Source organism: Rhineura floridana, chromosome 11, assembly GCF_030035675.1.
Source record: "Rhineura floridana isolate rRhiFlo1 chromosome 11, rRhiFlo1.hap2, whole genome shotgun sequence".
In the NCBI taxonomy this organism is placed as follows: Eukaryota; Metazoa; Chordata; class Lepidosauria; order Squamata; family Rhineuridae; genus Rhineura; species Rhineura floridana.
The window spans coordinates 57,735,374-57,757,300 of NC_084490.1; the positions used below are offsets into that span (position 1 = coordinate 57,735,374).

Genomic DNA, 21,927 nt, shown 5'->3' on the forward strand with positions numbered 1-21,927 from the left:
CCCACTGTAGGATGGGCAGTCAGAGGCTTACCCCCCCTCACCTGGTGCAAGAAGAGGGCCTTTCAGAGGGTGGAACTCCAGCGGAGGTGTAGTTTACGCATGAAGACCTTCCCTACTTATGCAGGTGCCCTCCCAGACTCTAGTGCTGAGTCAACTCTCCTCACATGCTGCAGAGACTGTTTAGGTAGGCTAGTTAAGGAAAGTAGTGAGTCAGAGTAGATAGGTTTATGAAGTGCACCACTTTGGATGTAACCATTACACTAATAAAACGAGAATTAGAACAAACCTCACCTCCGTCTGGTTTCTCCGACTCTGGGCAGGATAGCTTGACTCAGCCACCACCTCCCTTCACCGATGCTCCCATGACCAAAACCATGGAGGCTAGTGCCGCCGCCAAAGAGGGACTTCAGAGAACCATCAAAGCCCTGTATACTGAAGTCCAGAATCTCTGGGCAGAGACCCAGATCTCCAACTCGAGAATCAAGAACTTCGAGTTTTGTTTAATCAAGCTGCCCAAGGAGGCGTGGCACCAGTGGCTGCGCCACCCACCTGAGTCAAGGTGCCAGTGGGACTACCTCCTCGCTATGGTGGCCAGAGTGACCAGTTCGCCACATTCCTTGCCCAGTGTGAACTGTACATACGCGTACGACAAGCCGAGTTTCTGAATGATGATGTGAAGGTGGTGTTTATAATCAGCCTCTTGGAAGGGGAAGCAGCCAAATGGGCTACCCCGTTTTTGGTGAGAAATGATCCTGTCCTGAGTCAATATACTGCCTTCGTTGCAGCCATGAACAAGGCGTTTCATGACCCTCAGCATAAAGAGATGGCATCCCAACAGCTAGGAGCCCTGAAACAAGGGAAAGGCTCCATGGGGACTTAGACTAAAATGTTTCGCATCCTAGCCCAGAAGGTGGATTACAATGACCCTGCACTGATGTACTTCTACTGGAATGGATTTAGCGCGGAGGTGCTGGATGAATTGGCGTGCACCTCCCCACCCGGTAGCCTGACAGAGCTGATCCAGTTATGCCTGTAGATAGAGAGCAAGACTGAAGGTTGCTGCTTGGAGTGCAGGGCAGAAATTCCACGTTCCCAGGCTCCCACACCTCTCCCCTGTGCTCGTTTCCTGCCTAGCATGGGAACCTTGACTTAGTTGGGGGTGGAGCCCATGCAAATTGGAGGGGCTAGACCACACCTGTCGGAGGAGGAGAAGCACAGAAGGGAGGGGTTGTGTCTATACTGTGGAAAAGGGGGGCACCTGGCCTGAGGATGCCCTCCAAAGGAGAAAGAGCTCCAGTGCAGGAAAACTTCAAACCTAGTTGGTTCAGCACAACCCCACAATCTTCTGGAACGAAGTGGTGGTGGTGATTACCTTGGGGTATTGCCATAAGCAGTGCCAACTGCGGAAGAAGAATCCCGTAGACATCATGGTGGGAGTTGCACTGCAGGAGGGAGTCATCTTGCCGGACAAGTATGAAGAGTACCAGGATGTGTTTGACAAACAAGAAGCTGATCAGTTGCCCCCCCACCGACCCTACGACTGTGCCATAAATCTGATGCCAGGGGCACGCATCCCTTCAGGGCGGATCTACTCTTTGTCGGAACCAGAGTTGGCGACACTAAGGGAATTCCTGGAAACCAATCTTAAGAGGGGATTCATTCAGCCGTCCCAGTCTCCAGCCGGGGCCGCTTTGCTGTTGATTCAGAAGAAGAGCAGGGAGCTACACCCATGCAATGATTACCGAGAGTTGAACCAGATCACCATTCCCAACAGCTACCCCTTGCTGCTCATCACGGGGATGCAGGAGCGACTACTGTAGGTTAAATGTGCATAGAAATGCAGATATTTGTGACAATAACACACACACAAAATGCATTATATGAGGTGAAATTTTATATTAGGCAAAATTGCATACAATAATTTGTACTTTAGGAGAAATTTGCACTAAAATGTTGATGAATTTTCATGAGGACTTTTTAAAAAAAAATTGTGGAGAACTGAACTAGAGGTTGGAAAACGAAGAAGTCAAGCAAAACTGAAAGTGACAGATTTGCCCATTGCTACAAGGGGTTTGTGTGTGTTTGTGTCACACAATTGTTACTCTTACCATAATACATCTGGCCACAAATCAGCCTAAGCAATCTACACAAAAACTGTAACAGAAGCAGAGAGACACCCTGAAAAGAAAATAATACCTCCTGGTCCTTGAGACAAGCAATACCATAATACCATTGAGAATGCATATTATAGAGGGGAAGAATGACCACAGAGCTCTAGCACGAGGCTGTGCAAGGAAGCAACCCAAGTACAACCTCCATCATACAACAGACACTGTAATCCTGACAAACAGGCCCTCCTTACACTTCAATCCAGCTGTTCCCATTTGTCTTCTAGTCTGCCTCCCACCTCTCAGCATTAAGCAGTACTGTTCCATTTCTAAATGTTGTCCACAGAAGGGAGTGTGAGGTGCAGATTCAGGACTTCATGTCTTGCGGAGGGTGAGGGCAACAGAGAGGGGCACCAAACAGACAGGCAGGGAAGTCAGGAAGACAACCATTCCTATGGGTGGCTGATGGTCAGTGGTATCGATGGGGAGGGAGCAATTGGCAAAGTACTCAGCGTGGATTCTCACGAAGAAGGTATCCAAGGTGGGGCTGGATACTGGACAGCCCATACCTTCAGCCAGCAGCCCAGTGCAGAGGACAAGCTCACTATACATGCTGTAGAGGGAGAAAATGAAAGTTTTGAGGGACGGCACAACCAACAGCTGCTCAATGGAAGAAGGGCTGCTTTCTGCCTAGAGCAGAGGCAAAATATCTCCGAAATGAAGACAGGAAGTGTGGTGTGCAGAGGCAGAGAGAGCAGCTGATAGAGATGTGGGGTACAGAAACGAGAGGTGAGGTCAGAACAAGGGCTACAAGATCATGGACAGATCACTGGATTCAAGAAATCTGGCTCAACAGAGTCCTACCTCCAAATGATGCTCATAATGTTCCATGCTCTGACGACCCTTCCCAAGCTCCAACCCCATGTCAGAGGAGTGAAAATCCTTAACAGGACAGCACTTGGTCCTATCCTGTTGCTGTGTCTTCCTGCCTAGTGTATTTTCTGTGCCAGTGACTTGGTGTCAGGAGCAGAAAATATCTGGTATGATGGGATCTGGACTTTCCTTCCAACCTCTAAATGTGTCCATGCTGTAGAGAGGATGTATAAAATGATATGCAAGGTGGCACATTACTCTGGACAAGCAAACATACTCTTGTTGACCTTCATGCACATGACTCATGCAACCGATTTATGTTTTGCTGGTCACCATAAGACTTCAATTGTCTGCACAATGCAAATGCAAAAGCCCTCCAAACCCTCCATTCAGCAATGGTATGACAAAGTCTAGGGCATCCTTGTTTATATTAGAATCCCCTCACAAGCCAGACATACAAGGAAGGATCTGAACAAACCACGTTTGGGAGTTGTATTGAAAAAAGGTGAACTTCCAACAAAAGTTTCTGAGACCCATCACTGTCCGCCATAATTTACCACTCTGAATTTGACTGGAATGCAGAAATTGCAGTCTCTTACTGTTGCCTTGTCTATCTGATAGGATGCAATCTTAAGCTGAAGTCTTGTACTCTCTCTGATCATTTGAAATTATAGAGAGAGAGTTCTTTTCTATCCGTGTATGTCTGAAAAAGCACCCCAGAGGATTTAAAAAAAATGTTAAGTCATCCCTCTCCCCAAGCCAGGCATGACTATCCAGGATCTATACCTGCCAATCGTTTCCCAGAGGCACTGATTGCTCTCAGCTGTAGCCATGATGGCAGCATGAAACTCAGGCCAACAGAACAAGGCTATCCAATCATAGTAGGTATCTCCACAGTCGCTGGCTTGGCCCTCCTCGTCTTCAAAAGGCTCTAGCAGGAGAAGGAAAAATCAGCTCCAGAAAAAGGGAAATTAACAGAGGGATTGAGGGAAAAGGGGAGAGGAGGTAACTATGCTGCTGAATATGTATGGGCACTGGGCAGAAGATATGTCAATAGAATTTCCTTTCAGTGATCTCACATTTTGAAACAATGCTTCATCTGCAGTGTTCTCACTTCTGATGATCGATCAGACTTAGATGTTGCAGACAGCCCACCATGCGATGTTTGGCTGTTTTTGCATATGACATTCAAAGTGCCCTTGAATCTCTTCCGCTATGCCAGTAAGACTAGAAAGAACCTTTAAAAAAATGTATGTAAGCTATAGCTAATATGAATCCTACTCAGAGTACACTTATTGAAATTAATTTACATGACTAACTTAGGTAAATTAATTTCAGTGGATCTACTCCGGGTAAAACCTAGTTGGATATAAACCTGTGTGGGCATAATATGTGCATCGGACACACACAGAAAGGAAATACAAAAACAAATACATGTTGAAACTGCTGATGTTGTCCTTATTTGCCACAGGAAAGGGGAGACAAGGATACATCCTACCAATAGACAGAGGGATGGACTGGATGGCCTTTGGATATCTTCTGAAAGACTGCAGTATTGAGAGGCAAAGGGAAGAGAATATGAGAAGATCCCTGCTGGATCAGATTAAAGGTCCATCCAAGTCTAGCATCCTGTTTCTGGTCTGACAGGGTCCAGCCAGATGTTTCTAGGAAACTCACAAACTGGACATGAAGGCAACAGGCTTTCCCAGCACAACACTGTCTCTGAACCGAGAGGTTCCACTTAGCTGTGCCACGGCTAACAACCATTGATGGCCCTTAATCTCTTTTTAAAGCCATCTAACCCACTGGCCATTACCACACCTTCTGTGGCCCCCCAAACTAGCAAATTTGCATTGCCCATTGCTACTGTATGCTGATGCTGATGCTCTTCTATCAGTATCTAGAGTAGGTCTTAAACGTTTAATTAGAGCCTTTATGAGTTATTGTAACGAAAATAAATTGATTATAAATTTTTCCAAAACAAAGATTTTAGCCTTTGCTAAACATTCTTCTGTTCACGAATGGACGATCAATACTCATAAAATTGAACAGGTTCCCCATTTTAAATATCTTGGGTTATTATTTCATTCCTCTCTGTCTTGGACTCCCCACATTAGAGGTACAATTGCTACCGCCAGAAATTCAGCCAATGGCATCCGAAGGTTTTTCTTTACTAAAGGAGGACAGTACATCCCGGCAGCCATCAAGGTTTTCAGATCCAAAACTATTTCCCAACTTCTTTACGGGGTTCCCTTATGGATTGGCGCCTTCAACCCCTCAATGGAGGCAGTTCTATCTTTATTTCTAAGACAAATTCTAGGTGTTCCCAGATGTGTACCTTCGGCTGCCCTCAGGTTGGAAACTGGTCTGGCCTCACTAAAGGCCCAAGCATGGATGACTGCCCTAAATTTTTGGGTTAAAATGTCTTATGAATACTCTTCTGGCTATCTCCCATTACTCTGGGAAGATCTTTTTATTTCAAAATGGGCCCAAACATTTATAAAATATCTTGCAAATATTGGCCTTTCAAATGAACATCTGATGACTCAGGATCCAAAGACAGTTAAGCTTTCAATCCTGACTCGTATCAGTGATATGGACCTTCAAAGTTCCATCACTGCAGCCACTTCGACTTGTTCCCCCGCTCATTTTGGTTTGAGTTTTGCGCCATCATCCAGCGCCTCCTATCTGGAATACCTTACGATCCCCAAATACCGTCTAGCCTTCATGAAGGCTAGATTTAATTGTCTCTATTCCGCCTTATTAGAAGGGAGATTTCAGGGCATTCCTTACGCAAATCGTTTATGCCCATGTGGTGCCAGCACCATAGAAACCCTTTTCCACGTCGTCTTTGAGTGTTCCTTATATGCTGCTTTTCGCTCTAAATTTATAATTCCTATTATAAATAAATTCCCTAATAAACCGCTTGACCGCTTACTCTGCTACCTTCTGTCTGCGGCTAACAGGGATACTACCTTGCTTGTAGCCAAATATATTTCTGCGGCTCAATCAGTCCGGAGGGTACTTACCCCTTCAGATGTTTCCCTTTCCATATAACTGTTTTATTGTTTTTATACTTCTCTATGTTTTTGATATGATTGTATAGATGTATTTTTGTTATAAATGTACATAGCTTTATTTATACAAATGTTTTGGTCTATGACTGTAACAATAAAGAATTTGATTTGATTTGATTCTGTGGCCGTGAATTAAGTAAGTTAATTGTGTGTGTTGTGTAAAGTGAAGAAGTGTTTATTTTATCTCTACTCAAAAAGTCCTAATATTATAGCACAGATGGAGAACCTGTGGCCGTCTAGATGTTATTAGACTCCAGTTCCCATTAGCCCCAGCCAGCATGGTCAATGGTCAGGGATTATAAGAGTTGCAATCCAGCAACATCAGGACGTCACAAGTTATTGTTATTTATTTCATTTATGAATCACTTCCCATGAGGCATCTCAAAGTGATTTACAAAACAAATCCCTGTATTATAGGAATTCAGCTTTCCCATCCCTGTATTAAAGGAATGCAATCTCCCTGCTTGCACATCAGTTTGTGATCTTTTTAAAAAGTCCACATGGAAATCTGTATGCATTGTATGCAAATTTGTGAGCATTTCACTTAAAATACACATTTTTACAAGCAATTTCTCAAAATATAGCACATTTTTGTAGATTGATTTCACTAATATAATTGGAATTGGAGATCTGCATCGCAAAAGTCAGAATAGTGCAAATTTTAACGGATAGTTGCATTTCAGTTCATGTACTGTATTGGTTCAGGAAGTGTGAACAATGTAAGCTCACATTTCTCCCCTATCCCTATGAAAACACCCTGCAGTATATAGTGTCACGTGTGAAAACATCCATCAGAGCAGCGGGGTCACAAGTAAAAGGTGAGATAGTGGCTAAACAGACAATTTATGATGCATATCTCATTAAAACAGAAGCCACTAGCTAATATAAGACTGGATTCCAAAATGAGGGTTTCTGTTACGCAACAGAGGGGTGGGGAAATGGAATGAGGAGATCATTGCTCACCTTCTGTGTCTGGATACAAATAGGAGACTAGAAGAAGAAGGTAGAAGTTAGTCTAGGAAGGACAAAGCAATGGTAACAGTGATGCGAGAGGCCTAGGGACTCTCTTACCTCTTTTACCTTTTTCAGAAAATATCTGTTCAAAGTGATGGGGGACCCTTGCAAAACCTGTTTTATCTCCCTTGTACACACAATCTCCCCTTTAGCTTTTGGTTCTAGAAACAAGCTTAGGAGAGATGAAATCAGCTCACTTGGTCTGTAGAGCAGATCAAAGAAGCATCTAGCATAGCACTCTGTCACCAACAGTGATCAGCCAAATTCTGCCCCTCAAATGCTTCCAAGCAAAGAATGGTAGAGATTATCCCGGATCTGATGTAAGCTCTGCTGGGGGACAAACATCTGGAGGGAACACCAGGGATCAGGCCAGAATTCAATTTAAACCACAAGGTTCATGAGTGCTTCTCTGAGGATGTATAGAATGTATTTCCTTCATTGGGTTGCCAGGTCCATGGCCTGAGACTGATCCTGTCTCTGTAGGAGAAGAGAAAGTCAGCCAAGTGCAGGTGTTCTTGCAACTCTGTAATGGGAAAAACCACAAGGTGAAATTCTCCCTCCCCCCTCCACAACTTTTAAAGATACAGAAGACCTCTTGGACGCCGGGCCTGGCAACCAAGAGGTCGTCTGTATCTTTAAAAGTTGTGGAGGGGGGAGGGACAATCCCATTACAGAGTTGCAAGAACATCTGCACTTGGCTGACTTTCTCTTCTCCTAAAGATACAGGATCAGTCTCAGGCCAAGAACCTGGCAACCCTATTCCTTCATCATTTAGCTGCAACCAGCCATTACATGTCAGGGATTAGGAGGGAGAAATTTGGAGATGACTGCAAGGCATGCAACCAACATGTTTAAATGGCTACATTCACATGCAAGATTAAGTAGTCATTTAAAACCTACTGAAGACCTACTAAAATTCAAGGATTTAAATTAGTCCTGACTGTGCCATGCAAGGATGGAACAAGCCAGAGTCTGACATGTGAACTTACAACCAAACCGTATTCTTGGCTTACGATTTGTGGTTTATTGGGAGGAAACAAATCATACGCATGGGTTCACACATCACAAGGTAGACTCTAGCTTGTTTTGAGTTTGTTTCCTCTCCTACCTAGCACAGTCAGGAGTGCGGGAGGACCACAGCGCTCATACTCACTGAACCATAGTTTATTTTAAACTATTGTTTAACACTGCATGCAAACCAGGCCAGTGTCTGGTAATTGAGTATCCTCCCCTTGAAAGAAAAGCTTTTATTCCTGACTGTCATGTAAACAAATATGGATAGATATTCTCTAAAAGGTAAAGGTGTCCCCGCACTCCGACTCTTAGGGTGCCGTCTTGCGATGTTTACTAGGCAGACCGTATATATGGGGTGGGATTGCCAGTTCCTTCCCCAGCCTTTCTTTACCCACCACGGATGGATGGAAGGCTGAGTGGACCTCGACCCCTTTTACCGGAGATTCGATTTCCTCCTTCCGTTGGAACCGAACTCTGGCCGTGAGCAGAGTTTTCGGCTGCGTTACCGCCACTTACCACTCTGCGCCACGGAGGATATTCTCTAGGAACCCAAAAATTCCTCTTTTAAAGGGCCATCCATTCCAGTGGCTATGAAAACATCCAAGGACAATGAGCTCCATAAATTTATTACATGTTGTGCAATATTAACTTTTGTCCATCCTGGTGTCAGTTAAATTCACTCATTAACCCTAAGCTTTACCATTTTAAAAAAGAAAATAAATTCCTGTCTTATCTGCTCTCTCCACCTTGTTCACAGTAATTTTATAAACATTCACAATTTCCTCTCAAGCATCTCCTCGTTCAAAAGTGAAAAAGTACCAACTGCCTTCCTTCCCAAGGCAATGGCTCCATACTCCCAATCCAAATATATTCGGTAGTTCTGGGATGTCTTCCAGTTTGGAGAGAGGTAGGGAAGCAAAGCACAATGGAAACATTTCCCCTGGCTCTAGCTTAGTGTCCCCACTGTGGAGGGGGGGATCTGTTAGTATCTGGGAAAGAGGTGCCACCTTTTTCCTGGAAGGAATCATGTGCCTTTAGCACCTTCATTGTGGGCAGGAATTCAGCAGGTGAAGTCTTTGGAGAGGCCAAAGATGCTGCACCTGCTGAATTACTGTTTGTGATACAGTTTGTTTATTATTTCAGTTTCAGTTTATTATCCCGTCTTTCTACAATATAGTATGCAAGGTGATTGACAACTGCAACAACAAAAATACAGTTGAAACACTTTTTTAAAATGTATAGTCTATTAAACGAAGCAAACAGTGGTCATATTAAAACATATTAAGACAAGCCGTAAACTTAAAAATTCAGGTCAGCTCAATCAGCCAAAGATTTGGCTAAATAAAAAGTATTTGCCTGATAGTGGAAGAATATTAGAGAAAGGTCTAGGTGGACCTCCTTAGGAAGGGGGGTTCTAAATGTTGGGTGCAGCCACTGGGAATGCCCTCCTATGTCCCTGCCAAATTAAAATTTCTTAAAGGCTCAGGATACCCTGTGTAAGAAATATGGCAATGCTCAGGTACAGAGGGTTAGAGAGATAGTCATGTGCATGTTCAGTAAAGAGCTTCTCTCTTGTTCCGAGAGCACAAACATATCTTTTTCTCTTACTTTCATCTTCAAAGTCACCATAGGTCAGTGCTGTGCATCCTGAAGAAAAAAAAGAGAGAAGGGTTGGAGAAGGAGTATTGCAGAAGTTCCATCTTCCTGCCCCTTCATGTTCCACCTCCCCCGTAAAGCGCTTGTTGTTGAGTCCGTTGTTGCCTTTCATGGTTATACAATAGATGGGAGGTTAGGAAGGAGGCTAGGGAGGAGAAAATTTGGAAGTCAGAAAAGAGAAATCTAACTGGGGCTCCCCTAGAGTACTCTTGCCAGTTCAGGACAGCTTTGGCTGCTTTCTCTTGTGTATGTTTGTGCAGCTGCTGGAAAAGGAAAGGGTCTCCTTTGTTCCTCTTTGGTTGGATGGCTTTGAAGCTAATTCTAGTCACAGTGGGACACTTCCTTGCCCTTCACTCGGCCCCACCTGTGACTCCAGGTCCGTAACACATGGTCCCTCAAGTTAACCTGGAAAGAAGTAGGATCCAGGTGTCCACAAACAGAGTAGTGCTAAAGCAAAGATGATTTTGTGGTGTTATTTGAAGAATGCAATTGAACCTAAGCAACTTTACTGCTGCCAACTGAAACAATCTGGGTTGAACACCAGCAGATGGCAACCCCCCTCTTCACCAGTTAAATAGAATGGCTTTACAACTCATGCAATATAGCTTCTATGGAGAATGTGACCTCATACATTCAAATAAGAGAGAGGCCCCCAGAGGAAGGCACATTTGTTGTAATTTGTTTCAAATGTTTGTTAAGCTGGGATCAAAACAAATAATTTTGTGAGTTTCCAATCACACAATTTCAACTGTATTTTTTTTTAATGTAAGTTATTCCAAGGGAAGGAAAATAGCTCTAAGGGATTACAAACATAAAGCCTCCTATGAATTGTAATCATTGTAGCCAGCAATTTGGTCAGTTTGTTGAAATAAATATGAAGTTCAGAGAACATCCTGCAACTCCACCTCCTACAAAACTGGAGACTAGGGGCTGCAATCCCAACACACTTACCTGGAAGTAAGCCTCACCAAATTTAGTAGGACTTACTTCTGAGTAGACATGGTTAAGACTGCACTGTAGCTAGAGTCTGTATTGTACAGGATGAATGCTCATTGTACACCCGACTGGTAAACAAATCAGAACGAATGCTCAATAAAGACCTGGCATAATCTAACCTCTGTGTGAGCTTTGTGCAAGCAAATCAGGATGAATGCTCAATAGGTTGTCTGCCAGGGCCCGTGGTCTTTTTTCTGCTACAATAAAAGAGGCTTTCCAGACAAAGCCGTGTGTATCATTTCATCTGCCCCACATAATACTGAGAGAAAACTAATGATTTTTCTAATGGGATGGGAAGAGGGATGCTTACCTTTGTGAAAAAGCAAAAGCAGGATGGAATACAGGAGATAATACCAGAAAGCTTGTGGCATTCTCACTGCTGTCTTGGAGAGAAACTCAAGATTTCCCCCCTCTCTTATCAAATAGATGTCTGAGACCCCTATGGCCTCCATGTTATGCTTGAGTATTTGGCAATGTTTCAACCAATGGAAGGGAATTTTATTCCCTCCAATGTGGGTCTAGTGAAAGCCGGACCAGTTGTTGAAAGAGTAGATACAGCAAACAAGGGGCTTTACTGTCTTGTGATTTGATGAAGCAGAGATACTAATTCCATATGTGAACTGGCTTTGGAGAATTCTGTACATGCTGAAAGATAAATCTCATTGTTCACATATTCCAGGGAAAGCCTTGCTTTTTAGTGCCAGGCCTGGGCAGAACTTTTGAGAGGATTTATAGGCTCTGGGCACATATGATTTCTCAATAGTGGAAAGTGCACACGGAGACCACAACCCAACATAAAATGAGATATACTTAAGCATATTATGACCTTAAGCATGCCTAACTCTGTATTGGATTGAAAATATCATTTGTTTACCTTATATTTGACAGCAGTCCCATTCAAAATGTGGTATCTCTTTTTTGTTGTCTATTCAAGATGCTAAGATTTTGCTCTCTAGCTATGTAGCCAAAATCATGCTGACAGGTGCCCCCAAGCTCAGGTGTGTGAAACCAGTAAAAGAAAAACATGGTTTTGAAGCCGATTAAGATAAGACCAATTCTTTATAAACACTAAGCAAATCAAGGGAGAAAGGTACTAGCATATGATTTCCCTGCAGCCCAGTGAGAGCTACGTGAACTCAATCAACTTCAAGGGGGTTTACTTGGCTGCCGTCCCACAAAAACCCAGCACAGCCAAGTCTCAGAGCCAAAGCAGATGGTGGCTATGTTTCTGAAGTGTCACAGACTGTGTGAGAGTTTCCTCTGCTGGAATGTGCTTTGAGGTTTAATTTTTTTTATAAAGCAATGGACAATGCTGTTGCTCTCACCAAAGGCATAGTATAGGCTGGGCTCTTCATAAGAAGGGAATGATTTACCTTACTACTCTCCCCTTCATTGGGGTAAAAGTGTACTCTCTATATAACTTATGAGAGGTGGAGTGGTTTGAACTTATATAGAAACTATACAAACCAACCAAGGAGTTCTTCTCTCAAATATAAATATGTGGAAGCTGATTGTGACTATTCAAACACAGGTGAGGAAACAGCACCCTTGAAGCCCTGTTGTTATTTCATGTTCCAAGGGTGAATCTGACCATGGAAGAGGAGTTTCTTCTGAGGCAGTGGTGAGGTAAGTCCTGGCTAAAATTAAGCCTCATGTGTGCAAATAGACACATTTTCTGGGAATAAGACAAAGCATACTTCTAGCCCTTTCCCATGGTATTTACATTTAGTCCTACCCCCCCCAATTCTTGTCCTAAAAAGAGTTCTATGAAACTCAAAAACTTACTGCACTCTGTATATAAGACTCACTTAAAAAAAATTCCCAGTATTCTTCTCTCCAGCAACTCACAGCCCTACCAACCCCACTCTCAATATCAGCCCCTGAAATTGTGCTATCAAATCTTGATTACTCATTCAGGCAGCACAGTTCTTACAGATGTTGGTAACCATTCCCTGGTTTAACAAGCAGCTCTCTAGCAGGACTTTAACAGACACAGGGCTGCAGCAAGAGAAGAGAAGGAGGGGGGAGTGTGGAGTCTGTGCTGTACTTAAAGGCACAGTGCATTCACACTTCCTGAACACACCACAGAAGTGGAGCTGCACATTTAACCTGGAGTATTTTCACCCCCTCTTCCTGCGATGGGACAACCCTACTTATCAGCAGTATTTGTGTATGCCAACTCCCCACTATCACCACAAACAGCTTTTCATGATTGCAAATATATACCTATTCACTAATAGGCAAAAAACATTGTGGTTTAAGAATGTACTTATAGCCAACAGATATTTCTATCAAACTTTAAAAAGCAGGGAAATTGGGCAGCTATAATGAATGCACCAGGGCAGCAGGAGATCTGACCTCCTATCTGAGATATTGTACTGCCCTACAAATTTGTCAAAATGCAAACACAATTTGGGTTGGTCTTTCACAGTCCAATCCACTTTCTGTGTAGCTTGAAATAGTTTGGTAACATGTGCCTCTGAGCATATGGTGAGTGGTGGCAACACCTGCTGTCTCCAAAGATGAAGAACTACATTTTTGTATGTTTGTTGGTATTCTTCTTACTTTGCTTCTTTTCTGTGTTATTCCTGTTTCTACAGAGAATCTAACCTAGAAAATTATATTTTCTCATTATTCATCCTAGAAATCTGTGTCAAATTTATTTTTATTAATTTCAAATCATTTTTATTGGTCAATGTCATATGATGGTGAAGATAGCCTTTTGTGCTTCAGAGTGGATGTTATGCTCTATTTCTATATTGGATGCACTGTTGAATCTGAAACTGAAGTTTGATGTAAAATCAGACTGATTACAATATGTTGCTACTTAAGCAATGAATCTAGCTGTTGGGAAAAACAAACTTGGCTTGCCCAAGATGCATGTTGTCAGCCTGCTATGCTTAAACCACTCCACTTAAGGAAAGGGCATGGTCAATTAAAAATGTAGAGTGCACCTAGAAATTTGCTAGAATATATTTCACCTTCCATTGTTTTATCTTGTGCAAACTGAGACACTCCTGATGTCCATTGGAAACTATTCCGCAGAACAGTCAGTGCCATTACTCCACAACTGTTTTTGGAGCTTTTTTTTTAGTGTTGCTGTACTACACATATTAACAGAAACAGAAGCAAAAGAAAATGATTTACTATAGGAAACTTTACTAAAATTGCAAAGGAAATCAGACATATTTAAAGGGACTATCTGAACTATATCAAGTTTTAATATTGTTACTTCCTCCCTGATAAAACAAGATCAGAACAGCACATGTCTTGTTTCTGCTATTTGGGCTGATTGCAGGTGTTGTCACCACTCACCATATACTCAGAGGCACATGTGACCAAATTCTTGCAAACTACACAGGAAGTGGATTGGACTGTGAAAGACCAACCCAAATTGTGTTTGCATTTTGACAAATTTGTAGGGTAGTACAATCTCTCAGAGAGGAGGTCAGGCTTCCTGTTCCCCTGGTGCATTCACTATAGCTACCCAATTTCCCTGCTTTTTAAAGTTTGGTAGAAATATCTGTTGGCTATAGGTACTTCTTAAACTACAAAGTTTTTTGTCTATTGGTGAATTTCTCTGATTTTTAATCCAGAAGGTAAGAAATGGGATCCTGTGCAAGTTTGCTGAGAATGGATTGACCATTTGCATGCTGATTGAGTTCAGTGGGATTTACTCCCCTGCAATCATGCTTAGGATAGGAGGGGAGATTGGATGGGTAGTCACTGGACAGAGGTGAAGAGTATCATATTTTTCAGGGTTTCCCCCACCTTTTTAATCTACAGCAGGCACATATAGCCTCACACCCAAATTTAAACCAAAGCTGTCTCTGAACACCATCCACACCCAACCTTTATTTCACTTTAGTCATGGCTTCTTCCAAAGAATCCCGGGAAATGTAGTTAGTGACGGGTGCAGAGAGTTGCTAGGAGATGCCCCATTTCCCTCACAGAGCTTCAATCAGAGCAGCTGAACATTAAACCCCTCTGGACACAGGAGCTCTGTCAGGGGAGTAAGAGTCTCCTCTCAGCACTCTAAACAAACTACACTTCCCAGGATTCTTTGGGGGAAGCCAAGACTGTCTAAAGTGAAATAAAGGTCTGGTGTGGGTGTGGCCCCCTGATTAGGCAAGTCCAGTAGCTGTGAGTCTGGCTTTTATTTTATTTTTTACAATAATTTTTATTCAAATTTTCATAAAACATAGAAAACAAAATCATAAAACATTCAAAGACAAAAAACAAAACAAAACAAAAATGATTAAACAAAAAAAATAAAATGTTGACTTCCCATTTGTCACATATCAAATCAGTTATAGGTCTACAATATATAACAATCCTGTCTCTTAAATCATATTATAAAATCACTTTCCTCCAGTAGTTATCTTAATTAATCATCAAATCTCATAAACATTACTTTATTCTTTCCACAAAAAGTCAAAGAGAGGTTTCAATTCTTTAAGAAATATATCTATCAATTTTTCTCCAAATAAACATGTCAATTAATCCATCTCGTTAATAATTATAATAATCTTATTGTCATAACCATAGTCCAAATAAACATTTCGATTAATCCATCTCATCAGAATCTGTTAGGTCCAATAATTTCAATAGCCATTATTCCATTATCCCTATTAGTTCCATCTTCCATCTTCAATAGTCCTGTTAAGTCCAGTAATTTCAGTGTCCAATCTTCCATTATCAGTATTCCATAATAATCTTGCTGTTGTAGCCATAGTCATATAATAAGAGTCTGATGGGAATTTCCTCTATCCCAAATATTTTCTTGCCATCCATTCTGAATAAGTTGCTGAAATACTGTTGTAAAGTCATATCTGTGTTCTTCTTTTTTACAAAATGCACTGGCTCATCTCTTAAGAGTTTTTCCATTGTCACATGGCTGCAGTTAATTCCATAGATTTTCTCTATATCAAGCTCCATCACATCATTCCAGTCCAGAAGATTATCCAAGCCATTGATAACTTTATCTCTAATATCTTCATTAATTTCTTCAGAGATAACGTTAAATTCCAAACAGTAGATTTTATTTCTAAAATCCATAAACTCCAGATCTTTTTCCAATTCCACATTTGTTCCAATCTCCAGGGCTTGTATCTTCCCTTTATTTTTTCTTTTCTCATCTCTGATCTCATTCTCCTCTCTCACAGGATCCCCTATTTCTTTAAGCTCCTGCGTCATTTTGCTCAGTTCAATTTTCAGCTCCTTACTACCCTGTCGCAGGGTTTGTTTCGTTATCTCAATCTCATCCATTATTTTCTGAAACATAGTTACTTCCAGATTCTCAGCCACTTTCTTGATTGCCATTTTTAAAACCACGAAAACAAAGCAAAACAAAAATAAAGAAGAACCACTTCTTATTTCAGCAACAATTGGGTTAATATTCCAGGCTTGATGACATCACAGTATAAACAGAGCAACCTGCCTTATCTCTCTATGTTCAAGAATGCAAAACAAATTTAGTTCCCAGCATCAAAACAGTTAGTGGCGTCGTGAAGAAGCAGATTCGTCAAAATAAAATAGACCAAAAAGAGAATAGTCCCAGACAATATAATATTCCTCGGAATAGAAATCAGGAATAGAAATCCCTCTTCTGTTTATATCTTTAGAATGCACTTCCAGGACAGCTTTTTGCGACATAAACAGAGATAAGCTGTTAATTTTGTGAATAACAGAAGAGTTATAGCTCACCCAGAAGTTGTCCAAAGCCGATCAATCTGACAAATCTCCTTTTGCTGCAACAATTTAAACCAAGTAAAAAAAATAATAGAAAGAAGGGTGCTTGCCTGTTAGTCCGTTCTCTCTTTAAAGAAAAGATAAACGTATCACTTAAACAGATAGAGCTTGTTCAGAAGTCCGTCCGGCATTGTTGGCTGGACCTTATCTCATAAATTAATGAAATCCAGTCCTCCCAACAAAAACAGGCTTTTGAGGTTGATCTCTACGTTTCTCCCTGCCCGGGAGAAATTTCATCAGTCAAAAAAAAAAATGTTCTGACTGATTTATATCTGAATAAGCTTCTTTTGAGGCGGGAGCCCGTCCCAAAAGCAGGCACAAGCGAAGTCACCCTTCCCGGAAGTGTGAGTGGCTTTTAGAACACTGACAGTTGGTTCTTACTGAGCATGCCCGGCCTTATAATTAAGTTCAATGCTAAATTTCTTAAATTAATTAAAAATCAGCCAGACATTTCTTTTAACTTTTAAACTGCAGAAGATGAAGGTCAGAGTACGGGGCAAGGTCAGTAACAGACACTCTGTGTACATGGCTGATATTTAATTAATTTCAACAAATTATGAGAGCTCTGACAGAAAAAAGTGCAAAAGGGGTCTGGATTTTCCCTCTTTCTTGTTACACTTTGAATTCTCTATTCTATCTGACTGTTGTGTGTATCTCCATGAAAATTGAGAGGGTTGTTAAGCAAGTGTTTCTGAGTTCAGGATGATAAGTTGTGTAAGGTTTTGTTTTGAAATGAACTTATAGGAAGCATCAGAATGGCATGGTGGGGTATTTTCAATTTAACATTGTGGAATGCAAAAAATACATGCTGACTATAGTATACAGCCACTCTCTTGGCTGTATAACATTCATCTTGGAACCCCTCCTTCCTGCCATGGTACAGTTTAGTCTGTTTACTTACATGATATATACACCTTTTTGCCTATCTGCATTCCCTATATATCCTCACATCAATACATCATTTCATTTTGAGCCGCCTAGTCTCCAAGGAGCTCAGAATAGCAGACATGTATCTTCCTCACTCTCACTCCCCCCTCCGAGGTGGGATACCCTGGCCTAAGGGCCCTAGTATATGGCCCAAGGTCATCCAGTGAGCTTCAAGAAAGTGCAGCTGTTTAAGTGAATTTGCTGCACCCACCCCACGGGGAGGGTGGGGTGAGTGGGAGAATCTGTAGGTGCGGGTTTGGAGCGAGATCTGTGCACAGAAATAAAACTTTAGAGTGGCTTTTTTTATTCTCTGAGTAGAAAATGTCCCGGGTTTTCCTTGGGAGTCGTTTTTAAATCTTCGTGGGGAGAGAAAGGTCGCTCGTAGACACGAGTAGAAAAATCCAGGCTTTTATCATAGCTGTAGTCTCCGCCTCCAGACAAAAAAGAGCAGCAAAGAAGAGTTCATGCTCTTTCTAACTCGGATTTTATTTCCTGTGATGGTTATTTATTTTTAGAGTTTCAGCATTAAAAAGTGCCCATTGTTTTTACAGCTGAGGGCGGGGGCATGCGTGCCTTCCATAGCCACGTAACGCAGCCTTGCAACTACTCGCTATTAATCTTGCAGAGTGGGGGATAGGCTGGTTTGGCTTTCCAGATAAAAATCCCTCATACAAAACAGGTTGCGTATTGTAAATTGCCCTCTCAGAACCTCCTCCTGCCCTAAATACAGCGTTCAGTTGCGCGCAGAAACCTGTGCGCCATTGATGGGCATGCAGTCGTGTTGCTCTTTTAAATATTTAATTATTTTAAAAACATCCCCCTCCCCCCGAAATAGGGCATGAGATTGAAAAAGCAGGAATTCCTAATGTTGCTGCTGATTGTTTTGAGGGGCGGGGGGGAAAAACACCTACTGCCAACCTATCTACACTAAAAACAATCCAGAAAAACTTGAGAGAGAAAAATAGATTTCTCTATTGGTTTTCTGTAGGCGATTTTCACTTCCGCCTCCGGAGGAGAGAGAAAAAGGTTAGAGATTCCAGGAATCAGCCCGATATGTCAGCCCTATTATTAAGTCTATGGGTCTCTGCGCAAAGGGGGTGTGGCTTTGCAGAACGGGGCTGTGTCGGGAAGGTGGAGAGCAGGGGACGGGAAAACAATGACGCGATGCCTGACGCATGCGTGCATCGGAAGGGGGTTCTATGTAGGTTACCTGAGTACCATGTCTAAGGAGTGAGTGACAGAGGGCCCTTGAGGGGAGGCGGGGTGTGTGTGTGTGTGTGTGTGTGTGTGTGTGTGTGTGTGTGTGTGTGTGTGTGTGTGTGTGTGTGTGTGTGTGTGTGTGTGTGTGTGTGTGTGTGTGTGTGTGTGTGTGTGTGTGTGTGTGTGTGTGTGTGTGTGTGTGTGTGTGTGTGTGTGTGTGTGTGTGTGTTCGGGGTTGAAGGAAGAGGGGTCAAGAGGAACAACTCTGAAAATCTGTGTTTATGGGTAAAAAGGGGGGGATGCTGGGGTGGTGTCTGAAGCTGTCATAGGCAAAAAAAACCGTGGGTTTGGGGTGAGTTGTTTTTTTAAAGGGTTGTATTTTGGCAGTCTGTGAGGGACGGTTCTTAGATCATGTTTGCATTTCCCATGCTTGTAATAATTTTAGAGCTTTACGTCGGTCAGCTTAAAAATGGTTTCCCCTTGCTTTTTGGCCTGCAGCAGAAACATGTCTGCAAAATGGGTGTCAGGAGCTTGCTTTTTAGTGTCATGTGTTTTGTGGGCAAAGGCACTTCTGGGTGCCGAATTTGCTGTGAGACAGCAAATAGGCAAGGCTTCGCATCAGCCTCCTGCTTAGATATCTCGATCAGTGTTTAACCGTCCTACTCACGATTTCTGACATAAACATAGCTATTCATGGTGCTTATGAAAATATCTCGAAACAGCTAAGCGTATGTGAAGGGGAGGGTTGTGCTTGCTCAGTTTCTATAGCAGTCTTCCCCAACCAGGTGTTTGGACTACAACTCCCATCAGCCCCAGCCAGCATGGTTGGGAGAAGCTGCTCTGTACAGTTTCTTCTGTTCTGAATGAGAAAAGATGAAAGAGTCTTTTTGCATTTTTCCAGTTCTTCCTGGTAAAAAAGAAAAAATGCATCCTTGTTGGCTCTTCACCCCAGTAAAGAGTCATGTGCAGATAGAGCTACAGCACTTTTTGTCTTTGGTGCGTGCTCCCTGCTGTGACTTTCTCGTTCTTTGAGGCCCTGGAGTCCTTGCCTTCCCAGTTTACTGTTTTACTGTGAGGAAAGGAGGAGTTATGCTATCTTCTTCCAACTGGTTGCTAATCACAAGCACTCATTATCTTCAAAACTCTCAAGGGGTTTGATTGTATCCTAAAATCCCATGTACTTCAGCCATTTTTTTACGCCGTTGCAGAGGCGGGGATAATGATGGTGATGGATTAACTGAAATCTTTAGGGCCCATCCAATTTATAATCAGGGCTTGGTAGTTGCACAAACAAACTGTTACCTGGTGTAGGTCAGCATCTTGAGAATGCAAGGTTTGATTGTTGGGGGGGATTTTATGTGAAAAGAAGCCAGAGTGTGAGAGCAACACATAGCGAAATATCAAAATCCAGAGGCAATGCCGAGTAGAATATCAGGTCATCAGGACTTTCAGCACACTCGTGTCATAGATTACGCAGTTTCCCCAGAACTAATCGTTATATAGAACAAGCAAATATGCTAATTTGCGTGAATGACACGGATCACAAGAAGTAGCTTTTCTTGAAAAAGAGGCTTGATGACGACGACGATGATAGTAACCCTGGTTAAGCTTACTATTCACATAGCTTGTCTTTTGCTTTCTGTCTCCCACCAGGAAAATGGAGGTTCCAGCCCCACCAACATCAAAATGCATCCTTTATTGGAAAAGGAAGGTCAAGTCAGAATATATGCGCCTTAGGCAGCTTAAGAGACTTCAAGCAAACATGGGAGCCAAGGTAAATATGTACCTTTTTGGCAGACCTTACCTCTTCCTGTATGGATTTGCAGATGGGTTCTGAGAGAGTGAAGCCCCTACTTTGCAACTGCCTACCCTTCTGGAAGACAAGCAACTTAAATAAGGTTTGGGAAACTTCTAGACATATCTCTGTCCCCTGCATCCCTAGGAATGGCCTTCCCCAACCTGGTGCCCTCTAGATGTTAGACTACAACTCTCATCAGCCCTGGCAGCATGTCTAATGGGCAGGGATGATGACAGCTCTAGTTCAAAACATGTGAAGGGCATCAGGTTGGGGAAGGCTGCCTAGGATGCAGTATGTCTAGTAACAGTTGAATTGTAACTTCTAGAGGGTTGTTACTATTGCAGCAAAAGAAACCAAAAGTCTTCTTGCACCTTAAAGACTAATAGATTTATCATGGCATAAGCTTTCATGATCTAAGTGGACTCTAGTTTACAAAAGCGTATGCCATAATCTGTTAGATTTAATGTGCTACAAGACTCTGAGTGTTATCGAGATGGCCTTAGGTCATCCACAATTAAAACAGACATAAGGAAAAAGAGAATGTTGAAAAAACTGAATTTTAAAAATTCTTAATATGTGTGAGTGTGAGGAGATCTCCCAGTTGATTGAGTAGATATGGTGACATCTTTGAGAGAGAAGAAGGGGGCAGGCAGTTGGGACTACAGGCTGTTGTGGTGTGGGAAAGATTGATTTCAGCTGAACCAGCAGAAACATTGTGTGGATTTCATCTTTGAAACTCTGCCAACCTGCATAAGATTGTTGATGGTTCCTTTATCAGTGATGCAGGCTTAATGGCAACTTCCTGCTTGCTGAGTTCAAGCAGTCTCCATGGAACACCTTTTCTGATGGCAAGAGGACTTGGAAACATCTTAAGGTGAGGTTGGCAATCAAGCATTTTCTTTTCCTCTAGGCTCTGTTCGTATCCAACTATGCAAAGGTTCAAGAAAAGATAAACATGCTGAATGAAGACTGGAAGAAGCTTAGAGTTCAACCTATTCAATCAATGAAGCTGGTTGGGGGGCACCCTTTTCTTAAACAGGTATGTTAAGAAGGTAACTGTTGGGCTCTGTGGATGTATCAGTCTTCTAGTGCCATGGTGTGATATAGGACCCTCTGTGTCTCCATTCCCAGGATCTTGGAAGCAGTACAGAGTTTCCTTGCCCTGTGCAGATTTGAGAATAGGATTAGTGTTGCTTTAACACAACACTTGGATGTTGTCTTTGGCATACCTGTTTTCCTAATCTATTAGGTTTGGAGAACATGGCACATTCAGGTGTCCCCCCCCCCGATTTATTTTAATTGTTTTGAACTCTGCTTAGCAGAGATTAAGAACTTCCCTTGCTTCTCCCATCCCACCTAAAATCTAAGCAGGGTAAGTTTGGTGCACCCATGGAGTTTCACATTTGTCCAGATAGAGTGAAAGGTTAGGCAAACCACTAGGGAGCCATGTAAAGTCAATAGGAACAAAAGAATATGGGGAGCCAGAAGAGCCATTCTTGTTTGTTTGCAGTTC

The 21,927-nt window shown here is 42.3% G+C and overlaps 2 protein-coding genes across 13 annotated transcripts in view; one reads left to right on the top strand and one right to left on the bottom strand.

The window, feature by feature from the left end:
• Nucleotides 1-1,948: 1,948 nt before the first annotated feature.
• On the bottom strand, nucleotides 1,949-11,741 carry LOC133366317 (receptor activity-modifying protein 1-like). 3 transcript variants are annotated; one of them, XM_061589295.1, is made up of 5 exons: nucleotides 11,049-11,133; nucleotides 9,695-9,733; nucleotides 7,022-7,048; nucleotides 3,768-3,912; nucleotides 1,949-2,721 (listed from the first exon to the last, which is right to left on the bottom strand). In XM_061589295.1, exons 1-5 carry the CDS (start codon nucleotides 11,107-11,109, stop codon nucleotides 2,484-2,486), a joined length of 510 nt encoding a protein of 169 aa, XP_061445279.1. In that variant the 5' UTR covers nucleotides 11,110-11,133; the 3' UTR covers nucleotides 1,949-2,483. The 3 variants fall into 3 exon arrangements, 2 of the variants coding, with proteins under 2 accessions (XP_061445279.1, XP_061445280.1); XM_061589296.1 differs by lacking the exon at nucleotides 7,022-7,048; XR_009758380.1 differs by lacking the exons at nucleotides 1,949-2,721; nucleotides 11,049-11,133 and adding an exon at nucleotides 11,613-11,741 and having other exon boundaries at nucleotides 3,896-3,912.
• A 428-nt stretch (nucleotides 11,742-12,169) lies between these two features.
• The window catches only part of EZH1 (enhancer of zeste 1 polycomb repressive complex 2 subunit), a 30,068-nt gene continuing 20,310 nt past the window's right edge, over nucleotides 12,170-21,927 (top strand). For 4 of the 10 annotated variants that reach the window (XM_061588167.1, XM_061588169.1, XM_061588168.1 and 1 more), the window contains exons 1-3: nucleotides 18,585-18,646; nucleotides 20,270-20,390; nucleotides 21,325-21,453. In XM_061588167.1, coding sequence (XP_061444151.1) covers nucleotides 18,636-18,646; nucleotides 20,270-20,390; nucleotides 21,325-21,453 — 261 coding nt within the window. In that variant the 5' untranslated portion in view covers nucleotides 18,585-18,635. The other 6 variants (XM_061588161.1, XM_061588163.1, XM_061588166.1 and 3 more) reach the window with 5 other exon arrangements.